This window comes from Hypanus sabinus (genome assembly GCF_030144855.1).
Source record: "Hypanus sabinus isolate sHypSab1 chromosome 1 unlocalized genomic scaffold, sHypSab1.hap1 SUPER_1_unloc_8, whole genome shotgun sequence".
In the NCBI taxonomy this organism is placed as follows: Eukaryota; Metazoa; Chordata; class Chondrichthyes; order Myliobatiformes; family Dasyatidae; genus Hypanus; species Hypanus sabinus.
The window spans coordinates 323,229-341,133 of NW_026778915.1; the positions used below are offsets into that span (position 1 = coordinate 323,229).

At 47.1% G+C, this 17,905-nt stretch overlaps 1 protein-coding gene across 1 annotated transcript; it reads left to right on the top strand.

Moving 5' to 3' along the window:
* The first annotated feature begins 766 nt into the window (after positions 1 to 766).
* rps19 (ribosomal protein S19) lies at positions 767 to 9,134 on the top strand. Its single transcript, XM_059957463.1, has 6 exons — positions 767 to 851; positions 1,363 to 1,433; positions 2,823 to 2,923; positions 3,433 to 3,616; positions 6,509 to 6,563; positions 9,060 to 9,134. Exons 2-6 carry the CDS (start codon positions 1,363 to 1,365, stop codon positions 9,084 to 9,086), a joined length of 438 nt encoding a protein of 145 aa, XP_059813446.1. The 5' UTR covers positions 767 to 851; the 3' UTR covers positions 9,087 to 9,134.
* The last annotated feature ends 8,771 nt before the right edge of the window (positions 9,135 to 17,905 follow it).

A 17,905-nucleotide genomic window follows, 5' to 3' on the forward strand; every position in this document is an offset into this window, starting at 1 on the left:
GTGCAGTCTGTTAGATTGTGTTTTTAATTTGCTGGAGTCAAGTGCCTTGATGCCAAAATCAGCATTTAGTCAAAAAGGCTTAAAATTCCAATAGTCTAATTCATAAACAAATGTTTCGTGGCTTAGCCAACAAAAATATTGACATGCTTACAATGTGTCACAAAATATATTCTGAATGTTCTTAAATATTAGTTAAAACAAATTTATTAAAGAATATGATTTTTACTTGCAGGATTGACTTTGAAATCCTTGTAATTTCATTTTAAATTGAATTCAGTTTTTTGATGGTGATAACACTCATCAGTGAAAATCCTGCAGAAACACCTTAAAATATAAAAGTTATTTCAATGGTTGATTAATGCCAAGATATGATCTTCATTACCAAGCGTAAAATAAACAAAACAGTTTAAAGAAATTTCTTTTTTAAGTGCCCCCAATTGAAGAATTATCATAAGTTTCTAAAGATACTATGGGTTCTACTAAGATGTTCACATTAGCAATAGCTGTGGGTCAAATTAATGCACTAATACTCTTGGTACTTCTTTTCAATCAAAGGTACAACGTAATTTTTGCCAAAGTTTCCACATAAATTCATGTTGCATCTGTGGCTCTGCCTTGGGCCCTTCGCCCTCAATGGAAACACGATGGTTTCCAATATCGGTCCTCCAGGCCCTCATCAAGATGGACTGGTCCTCCTGGACTGGTCCTCCTGGACTTTACCAAAATGTTCGTCAGTGGGCTGTGCGTCTAGTCTCGCGATATCTGAAGCGCCGCGAGATTAGCGTGCCCCTGCTAAATGCTGAGGGTGAACCCGGGCCCGGTCTTTCTGCGCGCCGAGCCGAGGAGTGAGGGTGAGGGAGAGGGAGAGGGAGAGGGAGAGGGCGTTGGGAGAAATGAGGGAGCGCCGGGCGGTGGAGGGAACGTGAGCAAGTGCGGGCGGGATGAACGTTCTCCGGGTGGTCTGCCTCGGCGTGGCGATGGACAGCTAGGGGCCTACGATAGGAGGGTTAAGTGAGGGGTTAACCGGGAACACATGGGGAGAATGGGACACTCGGGAGGTGGTGAGGCTGGGGTATGGGTAGGAGGGAGGGTGGTTCAGAGAGAAAGACGAGAAGGGTGCCTAGTTGAATCACGACTGGGATGGACGTGGCTGTGGGAGAGTAAAGGTTTGAGAATTGAGGTTCCAGTCCCTGTGTAGTGAGGGAGGTAAAGAGAATGGAAGAAGCAAGTGAGGGGCAGCTCAGGGATTGCCAGAGGAGGGGGTGGAGATGATGAGAATGAGAACGGAGGGGAGGGGGTGAAAGTGTACCCTGGGCTAGCTCCTGAATCTCCCTCACGCCTTGACTGCTTTCTCCTTCACAGATGCCGGGTGTCACGGTGAAGGACGTGAACCAGCAGGAGTTCGTACGGGCCCTGGGAGCCTTTCTGAAGAAGTAGGTGATCTGGGTCAAGGGGAGGGGGAGGGTCCTCTTGGTACCTGCATCTCTGCATCAATCCCATCCTGAAGACACCTTACTTTATCAGTGACCATGCCTTCATCTGCCTGGCCCCTGAGCTCTGTGATTCCCTCCCTTAATCCCTCAGTGCTCTGATCTTGATTATAATCAGATAAACAGAATCAGTGACATGTCTCAGTTGCTTCTGACTTGGTCGAGGTAGATTCTGAGGTCAAAAGGCCAACTTTTCATACAAGAGGCCTGTTCAAGAGTCTGATAGCTGGGGTATAAGTTGCCTTTGGTGGTGGTAGGGAAGGAAAGAGTTCAAGAGATTCCCCAATCTATCTTCATCTGTGCTGGTGGTGTGTCCCCAACATGCCAGGAATTTTGCATTTCTGAGGTCTCTTACTGTTTTACACTCTTGATTACAGGCTGTGCTTAAATGCCTGATTTCTTTCTATCCCACTCTTCACACCACGAATCAGGCTGTGTGTATACACAGACACACACACACTCTCTTTAGTCAATGAACCTTGTTACAGGACCTGATAGACTTTTCACACCGTTAAAAATGTGGTGTGAGAGTGTAACTGTAAACTTAACCAAGAACTATCAAACAAGGGGGCGTAGACTAATAAGTCCATTAATCCAGCAGGTCGTATTTCAGCTGTGCTGAATTAAGTTTCCAGGAATTTATAATTTATCACAGCGGGTGACTTACAGGCTCTGGACTGCTGGCTCACTTTGTGGACTGATAGCGATCCCAGTTATCAGGATTTCAGAACTATTGGAATACCAGATAGTTTTTTTTGGGGGGGCAGGGTGTTTAATAACAATCATTTCAATGTGAAGTGCTTCGGAATTTACTCGCAGAAAGAGGTGACATTTGGAGTTTCCTTCGGAGGGCTGAGGATGTTTAATCACTGGGAGGGGAGTGTCATACAGAGATGTGGCTGCAAGGGAGTACAGAGGAGAGGTGACAACCCAGGGTGCAGTGTGTTGCCTGGAATGGAGGGCTGTAGTTACCAGCAGAGATTGGGTTTATTTTCATGGGGGACATGGACAGGCTGCTGAGGGGTGGCCTTAATGGAGATTTATTAGCAACTGTAAATGTTCTCCCCACCATCTCGGCCAACAGAGTTACTGTGATCTCTTGCTGATGATAGTTTTTGAAACTGCTGCTTGTATCTTACTGCTTTGGAATTCCTACTTTGTTTGCATGAGTTACCTTTTCCCTGTACCGCGGTTCGCAATGCTACACGTCAGGCCACAGTATCTGATTTCAAGCTTTTTGATAGGTTTATGAACCAGCAGAGATTTGTATCAATTCCTGTAATGCCATACTGTATCTGTGAGGGTCTGTCACTGTCACATCTCTTCTTGTAGGTCTGGGAAACTGAAGGTCCCCGACTGGGTTGACACCGTGAAACTGGGTAAACACAAGGAGCTGGCTCCTTACGACGAGAACTGGTTCTACACCCGAGCTGGTGAGTGTTAATCAGTACAGCGAAGTCCTCCCTGCCACCTTGACATCCATGCAAAGGCTGCACAGGAGGGTTTTGCAATTGCAAGGAGTCGAGGACCAGAGGATAGTACTTCAGGTTAAAAGTGTGTCCTTGCAGAACAGGCTTGAGGTGGAATTCATTTTCGACAGCTTTGGAGGCCAAGTCATTGGGTATATTTCAAACACAGGTCGATGGGTTCTTGATAGTAAGGTTGTCAAAGGTTGCTGCTCTCAACCTTATGGGTAGGGAGGGGCTGTTGGAATAGCTGTGGCAGGTAACTGGTCTGCACACTGCGTGCCAGTGGTGGAAGAGGGGGGTTCTGATTGAGCAGGCTGCTCTGTCCTAGGCAGTGTTGAGCTTGAGAGTGGAGCTGCACACACCCAAGAAGTGGGGAGTATTCCATTGGTTGGGAGTGCTGTGGAATCCAGTTGCCAGTTTGCCCGGATATTGCTTGCTGCACAGTATTGACGTTCTGCCCTCTATCTCCCTAGCTTCCACAGTCCGTCACCTGTACCTGAGGGGCGGCGTTGGCGTGGGGGCCATGACCAAGATCTACGGGGGCCGCCAGCGCAACGGCGTGAAGCCCAGCCACTTCAGCCGTGGCTCCAAGTCCGTCGCAAGGAAAGTGCTACAGGCACTCGAGGGGTTGAAGATGGTGGAAAAAGATCCCAATGGGTGAGTGGCTGGTGGGGATGGGGAGGATACATGGTCTCCATAATGTTTGGAGGTTGGGGGGGGGGTTCTTCCATTTTCCTCTGATCTCATTGAGGGTTGGTGTGTACAGGTGATCTGTTCCAAAGTCAGTCTGGGGCCGTGGAGCAGCATCCATGGTGGTGTGAGGGAACCTCGGGGCAGGATTGAATGTGAAGAGATTTCCAGTGTGCTACTAGGTGGGATGGGACAGAGACTGCTGGAACTAGATGAGGAGGGTGGATGTTTGTGAGAGACGGATGGTAGGTGATGAGAGTGGGAGAGAAGATTGCCATTGAGTGACACCTAAGAATGAAGAGCAGGGATCAACCGTCTGACCTATTCTTCAATTGGATTGTGGCTCATCTGGCTGGGAACACAGCTCCATCTGCCTGACTTTCTCCTATAACTGTTAATTCCACTGCTATACAAAATCTCTCTGTCCGAAGTGTATATACCACTTTCCCGGGTAGAGAATTCCAGGTTCACTCTGGGAAAAGCAGTTTCTCCTCATGTCACTTGAGTCTGTCTCCTCATTCTGGTCTCACCCACCGGTGGAAATGGCTGACATGTCTCTGTTATACGTCCCTTTCTTTTTCTGTGATCCCTTCTGAATATCACCAATCATAGTCCCAGGGACTCGGTCTGTCCTCCTAATCTTCAGGATCAACCTGGTGAACCACCACTGCACCATATCCAAAGCCACCTCAAATCTGGCCATCAGTAACACAAGAATACAACTGCAGATGCTGTGGATCAAAGAATACGTACACAACGCTGGAACAACTCAGCAGGTCAGGCAGCATCCCTGAGAAACGAGTAGCCAAAGCTTCGGGCCGAGACCCTTCATCAGGAACAAAGGGTCTTGGCCCGAAACGTTGGCTACTCTCTTCTCACGGATGCTGCCTGATCTACTGAGTACTGGCAATCAGTAATCCTGTTCCACCACTGCTTTGGACATAATTTCTGCCAGCCTAATTTTAAATTTCCTGTGTTGCCATGCCAAACCACTGCTGTTTTGGTGGGGCCATAAGCAGAATTAGTCTGTCTGCGTGGTCTTTGAAAGAAGCAAGTTGTTCCTTTGTTATTCTGCATTTGTTTTTGTATCTAGCTTCATTGAATAAAGGAAGTGCTTCTCATGGAAGGCAGAAACAGCATACGTTACCTGTACAGCTGAGGTGGAAGTTCTTTAAAAAGACTTGATAGTGCTGTGGAAAGTCTGTGAAAAGATATGAAAGAAAGTTGCTGCAACTCTTTGCTGACAGTGAATCAAAAACCACCTGCGATTTGGCAGAATCACTATCTGGCACTGCACAGTTCCCAATCATTCTGGATTTGTGATGGTCAACTTTCTTTCCTCAAGTCAGGAGACCAGAACTGCACAAAGCATTCCAGGTGTAGCCTCACCATTATCCTATACAATTGCAACATAACCTCCCTTCTCAGTGGTATTTGCTGCACCTACAAACCAACTTTGTGCACAAGCACTCCCATTTACCAACATTTTACTCCCTCCGCCAGACCCTTGCCCACTCATTAAACCTATCTATATCCTGTAGACTGTATCTTCTGCACAGTATACTTTTCCACTCAATAACATTGGTAAATTTAAATATGCTACGCTGGTTCTCTGTTCCAAATTGCTGGTGTATATTGTGAATAGCTGCTGCTTCAGCTCTGACCCCAGTGGCACTTCTCTCCACTGAAATGCCCGTTTATTCTTGCTCTCTGCCTTCTATTGGTTAATCAGCCCTGTCCATGCTATTACAGATGATGGGTAGAACTGGGTGGGGGAGAGGGTTGGTGGTTGGAACTGGGATAGGGAGGCATTTAGTGAGGTGTGGTAGGATAAATAGAGGGGTGGAAGAAGGAAGTTGGGGGGGGGAGAGTACTGCGTATGTTGGTTACGTGAAATTCAAAAATTCTGCCACTAGGATATGGGATGCGGTTTTTTGTATTTGTCCTTTCCTTGACAATGGAGAAAATGAAAGTTACAGATTCATTGTGTGGGAATGAGCGGAGGGGTAGGTGGCACAGGTAAACCTACAAGATTCTGCAGTTACACCACAAACATGACAATCTGCAGCTGCTGCACCTGTAGTTCAAGCTGACTTCCCATACTACGGCCTCTTCTGCCCAGATGAGATTGGATGAGCAGGGCCTCATTTTCCAGTTGGGTAATCTCCAGCTTGCTGGCATCAACATTGATTTCTCCAACTTCCAGTGATCTCTCCACACTCCCTCCATCTCTTTTTTTTTCCCCATTTTCCATTCTGGTTGCCCTCTCATCTCTTCCCATATCCCCTCCCTCCCAGTTTCTTTCTCTTCTCCCTCTTCTTTTCCAGCCCTTATGTCGGGTTTCAGTCTGAAACATTTGACTATACTTATAGATGTTCTTACCTGCTGAGTTTCTCCAGCATTTTTTATGTGTTGCTTGCAATGGTGTCTTTGTACAGTGAACTGGACGGTATCCTGTGTCAGGGAATCCTGTAAACACAAGGTTCCCCTCTGTGGCTTGTTCCAAGAATTCCCAACTTCTGGTGCCAAAGCATTCTCACCCGAGTTCGTAATGTGGAATGTGGAGAGCAGCAATTTCAGGTTCCCAGGACAGTGCTTTTGCACCCCATCATACCTCTCTCCCGGATCCAATATCCTCTTGAGATAACCTCCTGTATCCTGGGGAGACCTTTAATTCTGGGGCAGTTTATGCCACACTGGCTTCTGATCAATCCCAGCGAGACTGTGATGAACTGCTGCAAGTGTGAACTGGACCTCTTTCTGAAGCCCAGTGGTGGCAATGGACTTGGTTAGTTAGCTTTTGTGTTGGTCAATAACTGGAACCAGTCTGGGTAACGCTCTCTCCGTTCTTTGCTGCAGGGGTCGGAGGCTGACTCCACAGGGACAGAGAGACCTGGATCGGATCGCTGGGCAGGTAAGGCTTTTGACTCCCTTGCCTGGGGACAACAAGCTTTGTCAGGTGGCAGCAACTTTGAAAGTGAGCTCGCACGTGCTACTTGTTTCTCACACTGAGTGAAGGTGTCCCCTCATGTTCCTCTTAAGCTTTTCACCTTTCATCCTGAACCCATGACATCTTGATTGTTGTCCCACTCGACCTCAGTGGAAAAAGCCTGCTTACATTTATCCAACCTGTATAACTAAAAATTTTGTATACCTCTATCAAATCTCTTCATCTACGTTCTGAGGAATAAAGTCCTTAACCTATTCAGTCTTTCCTATGTCTTCCAGTACTGTTAGCATACTTGTAAACTTTCTCCATATTCTTTCAAAGTTATTTGCATCATTCCCGTGGGTAGATGACCAAAACTGCACACGGTACTCCAAATTAGGCCTCAGTAATGTTTTATAGAACTTCAGCCTAACATTCCATCTCTAATACTGAATAGTCTAATTTATTACAGCTGGTCTGCTTCTCCCACAAGGCCAATGTCTAATCAAATTTACTGATCAACTTTATTGCCAAGTGATCGAGTCTTCTTGACCAACCTCCCATGCAGGACTTTGTCAAGTGCTTTGCTAAAGGCCATGTAAACATCCACTGTATTGCCTTTATCAACTTTTCTGGTACCTTCCTTGAAAAACACTATAAGGTTGGTTGGTCACAAACTATCCTTAATCAGTTCATGTCTGTCCAAATTCTCATAATGGTCCCTTAGAAACCAAATAACTTTGCCACAGCTGTTGTCAGTCTCACCAGCCTATAATTTCCTGGTTTGTTTATACAGACTTTCTTATACAGAGGAACGTTAGCTATTCTCCAGTACCACACCTGTCACTAATGTTAAAAGCTCCTACCATTTCTGCATTTGCCTCCTAGAGGGTGTGGCGGAGCACCTTGTCAGGCCCTGGGGATTTTTCCGCTCTAATTTGCCTCAAGACAGCAAATGCCCTCTCTGTAATCTCTATAGGGTCCGTGAGCTCGCTACTGCTTTGCTGTGCTTCTATAGACGGTCTGTCTCCTGAGTAAATGCAGATGTATAATATCCCATCTAAGATGTTCCTATTTCTTTTTGATTACCATTCTGATCAATTTTGTCCCTTGCAATCATTTTGCTCAGGATATATTTGTAGAATCCTTTAAGGTCTCTTTCACCTTGTCAGCTAGGGCAATCTCATGCCACCTCCCCACGCCCCTAATTTCTTTGAGTGTTCCCTTGCATTTCTTGTACTCCATAAGCATCTTGTTTGTTCTGTACTGGCAATGCATCTGTTTTTTCCCTAGCCAAGTCCTCGATATCTTGAAAACCAAGGTTCTCTGAGCTTGTTACCTTTGTCTTTTGTTGTCAAGCATCTCCAATCTCTCTGTTTTCCTTTTGGAGGGGGTTCCCACTTATCAAGTACACATTTGTCAAATAACAGCCTGTCCTAATCAATACTTGCCCAAATTTTTTCCAGCCCACGGAGCAGACCCATCTTTTTCCATGTTTGTTATGGAAACTAATGGCATTTGATCAGTCAGTGCAAAGTGTTCCCCTTCATCTTCTGTCACCTACCCTGTCTCGTTCATGATTGCAGATCAAGTATCACTCTCAATGGGACTTCCACATGCTGATGAAGAAAACTTTCCTGAGCACATTTGACAATCTATCCCATCTAGTCCCTTTACAGTATGGGCATCCCAGTCAATATGTGGAAATTTGGACTGCTGGGTTGTCCCCATTAATGTTGTCATCCCTTTCTTATTCCTCAGTTCCACTCTGAAGCCTTACTAGACAAGTTCTGTAGTCTGTCTTGACTGAGGACTGTGACATGTTCCTGATTAGTAATGTCACTGCTCCCCATTTAATCCCTCCTGTTGCATCTAATACAGCAGAACTTAGGAATATTGAGCTGCCTCTTCTGCAGCCAAGGCTCACTACTGGCACAATATCATAATTCCATGTGGTGATCAGTGTCCTGGACTCTGCTTTTCCTGCAACACTACTTGCATTGAAATGGTCATTGGCATCAATGATCATACATTGAGAATTATGCTGGGAGTAGCCCATAAATATCACCATGCCCGCAACTTAATAACCCTGCCATGTGAGCCTTTGAATTGTGGGAGGTAAGTTGCGCAGTCACTGGAAGAACAGGACTGTAGGAATTTAACCCAAATTGGTGATAGTTGGTGCCACAAAGCGTTGCACGAACCTAAAGGCCTGTTTGGTTTTAGCTTCCTAAACCTTGCATACAGTGTGTTTTCTTTGGCTAACTTCTCTTATTGTCAAAGGCTTGTTTCCCTATGTTCTCCAAGTCATTCTTACCAGTCCTGTACTCTGCCATTTGGTCCTGCCCCAAAAGTTGCCCAAAACTGCCTGGTGCACAGAAGGGTGTCATTGAATGCACATTGGTGAAACTGGGTTTGTAAGGTGGGAGGACTCTGATGTCTGTGCAGATGAACAAACAGTCTTTTTTTTTTCACATGCAGGTTGCAGCAGCCAGCAAGAAGCATTGAGAGATCTGTATGTCATACTTAAAAGAAAAATAAAATCCTTCAGCTCAACGTTCTGCCACTGTTGTGTTCATTTCAGCCAGTGCCAGTGATCTTGTGTAGGTCCCAGCTTCAGAGCCCTGAGTTCGATATTGACCTCTGGCACTCCGCTGTGTTTGGAGTTTGTCCTTTAACCACCAAAGTTTTTCCCCCTTAATTCCAAAAGGAAAGACTGTTGGGTCATTGGATTAAATGGCTGTTGTAAATTGTCCGCTGGTGTGGGTGAAGACTAGAATTGGGTAGGGGTGATGTTGGTGGGGAATTGATGTGTCAGTGCCCATCTTTCTCAGTCTCAACCTCCCCCAACCACTGGGAGCACTTTACAACCCATATTGACATGGGGTCCTTGCCAGAAGCATCGGCCATTCCTCTCCCTTCACAGTGTTGAATTCACCACCAGCCAAATCTCTTGCTGAAACTGAAGTCCTCAAGTCCCAGTGATTGTCCTCTACATTCAGTCTCGTGCCCATCACACCCTATAGAACTCTGAATCAGACTGGCCAGTGTAATTTAACAACATAACCTCCCAAGCAGAACATGCACTCAGTGGCCACTCCAGGTGCATTTGCTTCTTAATGCAAATATCTAGTCAGCCGATCATTTGTCAGCAACACAATACATAAAAGCATACAGGCATTGTCAAGAATTTCAATTGTGTTCCAGACCAAACAGCAGAAGACTTTGACCAAGGAATTGATTGTTGATCTTGACAAGCAGGTTTGTGTTGTATCTGGGATTTTCAGATACACCCATCAAGATCTTACAGAGAATGGGTGGGGGTGGTGGAGGTGCAAATAAAAACTGAGTGGCACTTCTGTGGGTGAAAGTGACTTGTTAATGAGGTCAGACGAAAATGGCTGAACTGATACAAGGTGACAGTAACTCGTAAACAGGTGTTAGAATACTGGTGTGAAGCACGTCTCTGAGTGTGCAATGCATGGAGCCTTGAAGTGATGGATTACAGCAGCAGGAGTCACCTGGGTGTACCTAATGTGGCCACTGCCCATGATGTGCCTACCTTAAGACTTATTATCTACCCTACCACCGACAATGAGTTCCACGCACCCAACAATATTTTTAAAAAACTGTGATCATAGATTGAGAATTATGCTGGGAGCAGCCCATAGATGTCACCATGCCCACAACTTCCCCTGCCGTGTGAGCCTTTGGATTGTGGGAGGCAAGTTGCGCAGTCTCTGGAAGAATGTTGTCTCCTTGCAGGACCGTAGGAATTTAACCCCAATTGGTGATTGCGTTGCACTAACCTAAAGGCCTCTGATATCTTGTCATCTTGGAAAGTATTCCTGCTGTGGAAATGGCTGTACTGTACTCTCTTATCTGTGTCAGAAGTATAGTGCAGAAGTGGGTCTTTTGACCCATCCAGTCTGTAACAAGCCTTTTAAACTGGTACTCTCCTCATCCCAAACATCAATGTGCCGACTTAAATCTCAAATGTTGAAATTGAGCTCACATGCATCACTTGTGCTGGCAGCTCATTCCTCACACTCATGACCTCCCCTCATTTTCCCCTTGAACTTTTACCTTTATGTATTGTATTGAACTGCTACTGTTTGCTAAGTTGACATTTCAGGACATGCTGGTGATAAATCTGATTTTAACCCATGACCTCTAGTTGTAGTTGCACTCAACCTCTGGAAAAAGAATGCTTACATTTACCCTATCTATATCTCCCCTCAGAACTTCCGCTTAACATCCCATCTCCTGTACTCTGTACTCTTGATTTATAAAGGCCAATGTGCTAAAAGCTTTCTTTACAATCCAATATGTCAGTGATTCCACTTTCAATGAATAATGGGCCTGTATTACCAGATCACTTTGTTCTACAGCACTCCTCAGTGCCTCACCATTCACTCTGTAAAACATTGCACTGTCTGCATTAAGTTCCATCTGCTATTTGCCTGCTGGTCCAAATCCTGCTGCAAGCCACAATATCTTACTGTTCATTACACCAACAATCTTGGTGATCCAATTAACCACATCATTGATATACATGACAAACAATGATCCCGACAGGTCTCCAGTCAGAGGCAAGCATCTACTACCTTATTTACATCTTTCCTGTAGGCAGGAGACAATACTCTAGACATTGCCAACATCTTATAAAACATTCAATCTCCTGTAAGCAAATTTACTACCTCGACTTTAATGGCAAGTGACTGAACCTTCCTGACCAACAATCCATACAGGACCATGTCAAATGCCTTGCTAATGTCTATCAAACAACATCCACTTGCCTTCATCAGCTTTCTTGGAAAGCTCTATAAAGAGGTCAGTCACAACCTGCCATGCACAAAACTAGGCCAACTATTCCCAATCAGTTTTATGTCTATCCAAACACTAGTATCCTACAATTTACCAGTTTATTTTTAGAGCATTTATACTGTGGAACATCATTAACTGTCCTCCAATCTGTTGGTAAGAAAGATTTACAAATCTCTGCTAGAGCGCCTACAATTTCTGCACTAGACTCCCTCAGGGAACACCCTGTCAGGCCCTGGGGTTTTGTCCATCCTAATTTGCCTCGAGTCAGCAAACACCTCTGTAACCTGTATAGTGTCCACAAAGTTGATCTGCTTTGCTTCAGTTCGATACCCAACTCACCCATCTCTTGGCTCCACGCATGGATTACTATTCTGATCTTCCAAAGGATCAACTTTGTTCTTTGCAGTCCTTTTGTTCTTAACATTTTTGTGGAATCCCTTAGGATTCTCCCTCATCTTGTCTGTTAGGACAACCTCGCGCCTTCTTTTAGTCCTCATTTCTTTCTTGTGCGTTCTCTTGCATTTATTAAACTCCTCGTTTTCTTGGTACCTCGTTTGTTCCTACCTGCTATGCACCTCCCTCTTTTTGTTAACCAGGGCCTCAATATCTCTTGAAAATCGAGGTTCCCTAAACCTGTTATCTTTTATTCTGACAGGCACTTAGAAGCTTTGTAGTCTCAAAGTTTCACTCACTAAGTGCATTTTTGCCAGAGATCAACCTGTCCCAATTCACACTTGCCAGATCGATTTGATACCATCAAAATTGACCTTTCTCTAATTTAGAATCTCAACTGCAGATTCATATTTACTTTGAAACTAATGACATTATGATCATTTGATGCACAGTGTTTTCCTACACAAACTTCTGTTGCCTGACCTGTCTCACTCCCTAATAGGAGATCTAGTATCACACACTCTCGTTAGGACTTCTATACACTGATTTAGGAAACATTCCTGAACTCATTTGAGGAACTCTTAAGAGCAAACACAAGGAAATCTGCAGATGCATCGACAGTGCTCCTTATAGATGCTGCCTGGCCTGCTGTGTTCCACCACCAGCATTTTGTGTGTGTTGTTTGAGGAACTCTAACCTATCTAGTCCTTTTACAGTATAGGAATCCCAGTCAATATTGTCATGGTCCCTTCCGGCAATCCCCCACCTGGCTATTTACCTCAGGAATTGGGTCTCAATCCCCTCATTTAGTTTCCAATCATTCCCAGGTTCCACTATCTACACACACCCGCTTTCCACCAGCAAAGGCAGGATAAAGACCCTGTGATCACAACAAGGAGCTGCCAGTTTGTTGGTTGCCACTGGTGTGAGTAAACTCGTTTCATGGTTCTTAGGACTGCCAGATCTAAGTCTAGCATAACTCCTGGATACTGATTCCACGTTTACTACGCCAAGAACGCCTCACAACTCTGTCTCCACACCTGTGTTCTGCACTTGGGTTCGTCCACCGCCTCGCTCGTGTAACAGAACGAACTGGCCATGATGAACCCAGCAGACACGGATCCCGTACAACAGGTCTTTGCCAGTCGGCTACCTACTGGGCGCCCACGACCAACTACTTAGGGAAGTCACAGAACACCTTCGGACGCTGTCCACGAATGTATGGAAGGTCAGTGAGCAGGCGGATCGAGTTTCGGCTTCCCTTTCTCTGTCCCCTCCAAGAATCCCGACTACCCAAACTGCTCCGCTCGGGATGGCGTTGCCCCTGGGATCAGCAACACAGTGCCCTCGAGAGCCATACGTACCCCAGCCCGAACCCTACGCTGGGGACCTAGGGAGGTGCCGGGCCTTCCTGTTACAATGCTCTCTGGTCTTTGAGCTACAACCACATACCTACACTTAAGATAAATTCGAGATTACGTATCTTTGGGGCTCTTACGAGGGGATGCCTTGGCTTGGGCAATTGCGATATGGGATAACCGACCAGAGGTTTGTTCCTCCTTCGCGTTTGTTACTGAAATGAGGAAGGTCTTCGAACAGCCCATTCACAGAAAGGACACCGCCAAATGCTTGCTGACTCTTTGTCAGGGTTCGCGAAGCGTAGCAAGGTATTCCATCGAGTTCCGAGCCTTAGCCACAGACTCGGTGAAATGACGAGGCCCTACGGGAGGTGTCTCTCGGGCGGGCAACATAACGGATAACTGGCAGCGAGGGATGACGTGGACTGTCTAGACCAGGGGTCAGCAACCTTTACCACTGAAAGAGCCACTTGGACCCGTTTCCCACAGAAAAGAAAACACTGGGAGCCGCAAAACCCGTTTGACATTTAAAATGAAATAACACTGCATACAACGTTTTGTTTTGCCTTTATGCTATGTATAAACAAACTATAATGTGTTGCATTTATGAAATTGATGAACTCCTGCAGAGAAAACGAAATTACATTTCTGCATGCAACAAAAACATTTTGACCTCCGAAAAAAAAGACGTTGGGTTGAAGGTTACTTTTAAGTAAAATACTCAACGTCTATTTGAGTCCTTCTTGTATTTATGAAAAACGCCAAACTTAAATTTGCCGCCAGCAGCAAACCAAAAATAACGTCAGCCAGCTGTCAACCTGAAAAATAAAAGGACTATTTCACTGAACAATGAAAACATATGAATATACGTAAAATAATAGGCAATTAAAATATTTATCATACTTGGTCAGGTTGACTCACACCTGACAATGCAGTCGTATTCAGTAGGGATGGATCGATGCTTAGGGGAGTGACGGGGAAGGATAATGTGTTTTTTTTCCTCTCTGAACTCGCAGAAGCGTTTCCCAAACGATGTTTGCATTGCGATGATTGCAGAATGTAAATACTCCGAATTTATCATGTCGTGACCTTTTTTGAACTCTCTCAAATTGGGGAAGTGAGACAATGTGCCTTTCTGTAAATCTCTGGCAAGCACTGTCAACTTGCGCTTGAATGCCAAAACATCCTCCAACATGTGCAGGGCTGTACGTCCTTACCCCTGAAGAGCTGTGTTCAGCGTGTTCAGGTGCGCTGTCATGTCTACCATGAAGTGTAGCTTTTCCAGCCACTCTGGCTGTTCCAGCTCAGGAAAGGTGAGCCCTTTGCTGCCCAGGAAAGTTTTCACTTCTTCCAGACACGCGACAAAGCGTTTCAGCACCTCCCCTCTGGACAGCCAGCGATAAAAACACGTTGTAGCGGTGTGCTACACGCAGTCAGTAAACTGCAGTCAAAGATAGCTTTATTTGAACTAAACAGCCTTGCTTTTAAGCCTCCCTCAACCCGCCCCCCCCCCCATGGGCGCGGATGCTGCAAAAGACACGTACTCACAAACCCCCGTAGGCTATCTCCCTTAGCCTGAACGCTGGCTAATTGTGAGCCGGTTCGGATGTGTCAGGAAATGGGTCGCCACAAAGTCTTATTTAGATTGTACAAGATCACCATAATCTTCAAATTTAGATTTACATTTCAAAAACTAACAAACTAACATAAAATACATTTTAATTAAATACTGACCATGTAGCGGTGTGCTACACGCAGCGCTAAAATTACGACACGGAGTCGGTAACTGCAGTCGAAGGAAAAAACTTTATTCGAAATCTTCAGCCTCACTTTTAAGCCTCCTTCAACCTGCCCCCCATGGCGCAGAGGCTCCAAAGCTCTGTGCTCGCAAACCCCTGTAGGCTATCTAATTGTGAGTCGGTTCGGATGTGCCAGGAAAAGGGTCGCCACAACCAATTATTTCCCAAAGCAACAGGGAGCCGCAGCACAGACGTAAAAGAGCCACATGCGGCTCCGGAGCCGCGGGTTGCCGACCCCCGGTCTAGACTCTCTGATCTCACTAGCCAAGACTTCAAGAGCGGCTGAGAGAAAGAACCAGTCCTCGGGGAAGCCCGTGGCCCACCTTATCAGTCCCGGCCAGCCGCTCCAAGTGCAGCTCCTGCTCCGACCGTCCCCACCACCCTGGGGGAGGAACCGATGCAGCTGGGGATTGTTTCTATTGTGGCCAGCCTGGACATTTCCGGGATGCCTACCCTCAGTGGCCAAAATGGAGGATACCTGGTGAGCCAGACGATACTCCCTTCAGCCCCCGAAACTCGGATGCAGATCCCGGCTACTGTGAACTACCAACGACAGTCTCTGTCCCTATCCGCTCTGGTGCCAAGGTCAACCTGCTGGACGAAGATATAGCCTCCCAGGCTGGAAAATCTCACTACACCCCTGGAGGCCCGGGCCCTGGATGGAAAACTGCTTGATTGGGTGACCCACTCTACGCCACTGTACTTACTCTACTGGGAGGATAGCCAAATGGAGCCAGTCTTGCCACGCCAACTGTCTGCGGTCAGCCCCATCTTCCAGAGAAGCTACCGCGACTCCGCATGCCCCAGAACCCCTTGATTTGTTCCGAGTCCCCACAGAATACCATGACCTGGGACCGGTATTTAGTAAACAACGGGCCCTTTCCCTGCCTCCGCACCGCCCATGTGATTGTGCCATCGACCTTCTCCCCGGGGCCTCGATACCCACCAGTCGCCTTTTTAACCTATCCCGACCGGAGAGAGAGGCCATGGAGAAGTACATCGGTGAGTCCCTCGCGGCGGGCATTATCAGGCCTTCATCTTCCACCGGAGGCGCCGGTTTCTTCCTTGTAGAAAAGAAAGAAGGGTTGCTTCATCCGTGTATTGATTACAGAGGCCTAAACAGTTCAGCATTTGAACCCCTGCATGGAGCCACCATTTTCTCAAAGCCGGACCTTCGGAACACATACCATCTAGTCAGGGTGAGGGAGGGGGACCAGTGGAAAATGGCTTTTAATACCCCTTTGGGCCACTTCGAATATTTGGTCATGCCGTTTTTCAAGCCCTCATTAATGACGTACTGAGGGACTTTATAATCGGTTCGTGTTCATTTACCTCAATGATATCCTGACATTTTCTAGCAACCCCCCCCCCCCCCCAAGAACACATTGACCATGTCCGTCAAGTCCTCCAGTACTGTGGGAAAGCCAATTATTTGTGAAGGTGGAGAAATGCAAGTTCCGCGTTCCTTCAGTCAGCTTCCTGGGTTATATCATCGAGAGCGGGCAAGTGAGGGCAGACCCCGAGAAGATCCGGGCAGCCTAGGTCCACGACCCACAAACAACTTCAACGATTCCTAGGATTTGCAAACTTCTACTGTCGGTTTATCAAAGACTACAGTCGAGTGGCGGCCCCCCTTACCCGGCTTACCTCGCCTACTACCCCCTTCTGTTGGGACTCTGAAGCTGACTCGGCGTTCACCGACCTGAATGGGCGTTTCACACCGCTCCCATCCTGGTCCATCCGGACGCAGCCCGTCAATTCATTGTCGAGGAGGACGCCTCTGACTCCGGGATAGGAGCAGTCCTGTCCCAAGCAGTCAAGTTCGGACGAAAAGCTTCACCCCTGTGCTTTCTATTCTTGCTGACTGTCCCCTGCTGAGCAGAATCACGATGTGGGGAATCGGGAACTCCTGGCTGTCAAACTGGTATTGGAAGAATGGAGGCACTGGCTAGAGAGGGCAGAACAATTGTTTATGGTAAGCACTGATCATAAAAACCTGGGGTATATTCAGACCGCCAAATGTTTGAACTCCCATCAGACCCATTGGGCGTTATTTTTTGAACGGTCCAAGTTTTCCTTCACATACCGTCTGGAGTCCAAGAACGGGAAGCCGGACGCGCTGTCCAAGGAGGACGCTTCCAGCCCAGGGACTATCCTCCCACCATCCTGCGTGGCCACCACACTCACTTGGCAGATCGAGTCCAAAGTAAAAGAAGCCCAACGGGGTGACCCCGACCCCGGCAATGGACCCGGCGATCGTCTGTATGTTCCCGTTTCCGTCAGGTCTCAGGTTCTCCAATGGGGGCACACGTCTCGGTTCGCCTGCCACCCCGGGAGTGACCGGACCCTAGCACTCCTGACAAGACACTTTTGGTGGCCGTCCATGGAGGCAGGTGCCCGTTCCTATGTCTCGGCATGTTCCATCTGTGCCTGGGGAAGGGTCTCTCATCGACCACCTGCGGGTTTGCTCCATCCTCTACCTTGTCCCTGGTCGCACATCGCCCTGGACTTCGTCACTGGTCTATCCCCTTCATATGGGAACACCACCGTACTCACTGTGGTAGACCGGTTCTCCAAGGCGTGCACTTCTTAGCCCTCCCTCCCTCCCTCTCAAGAGACTGCAGATCTTCTCGTCCACCATGTCTTTCGCCTCCATGGAATCCTCGCAAACATCGACTCTGATCAAGGTCCTCAGTTCATCTCACAGGTATGGAAAGCCTTCTGTCAAGCCTTGGGTGACTCGGTCAGGCTGTCATCCGGCTTCCATCCCCAGACGGAACGGGCAGACGGAACGGGTCAACCAAGACCTGGAGGCGACGCTACGTTGTGTAACGGCAGACAACCCGTCGACCTGGAGTGACCATCTCCCGTGAGTACGCCCACAACTCTCTGGTGAGCTCGGCCATTGGGAGGTCTCCATTCCAGTTTTCCCTGAGGTACCAACCCCGCT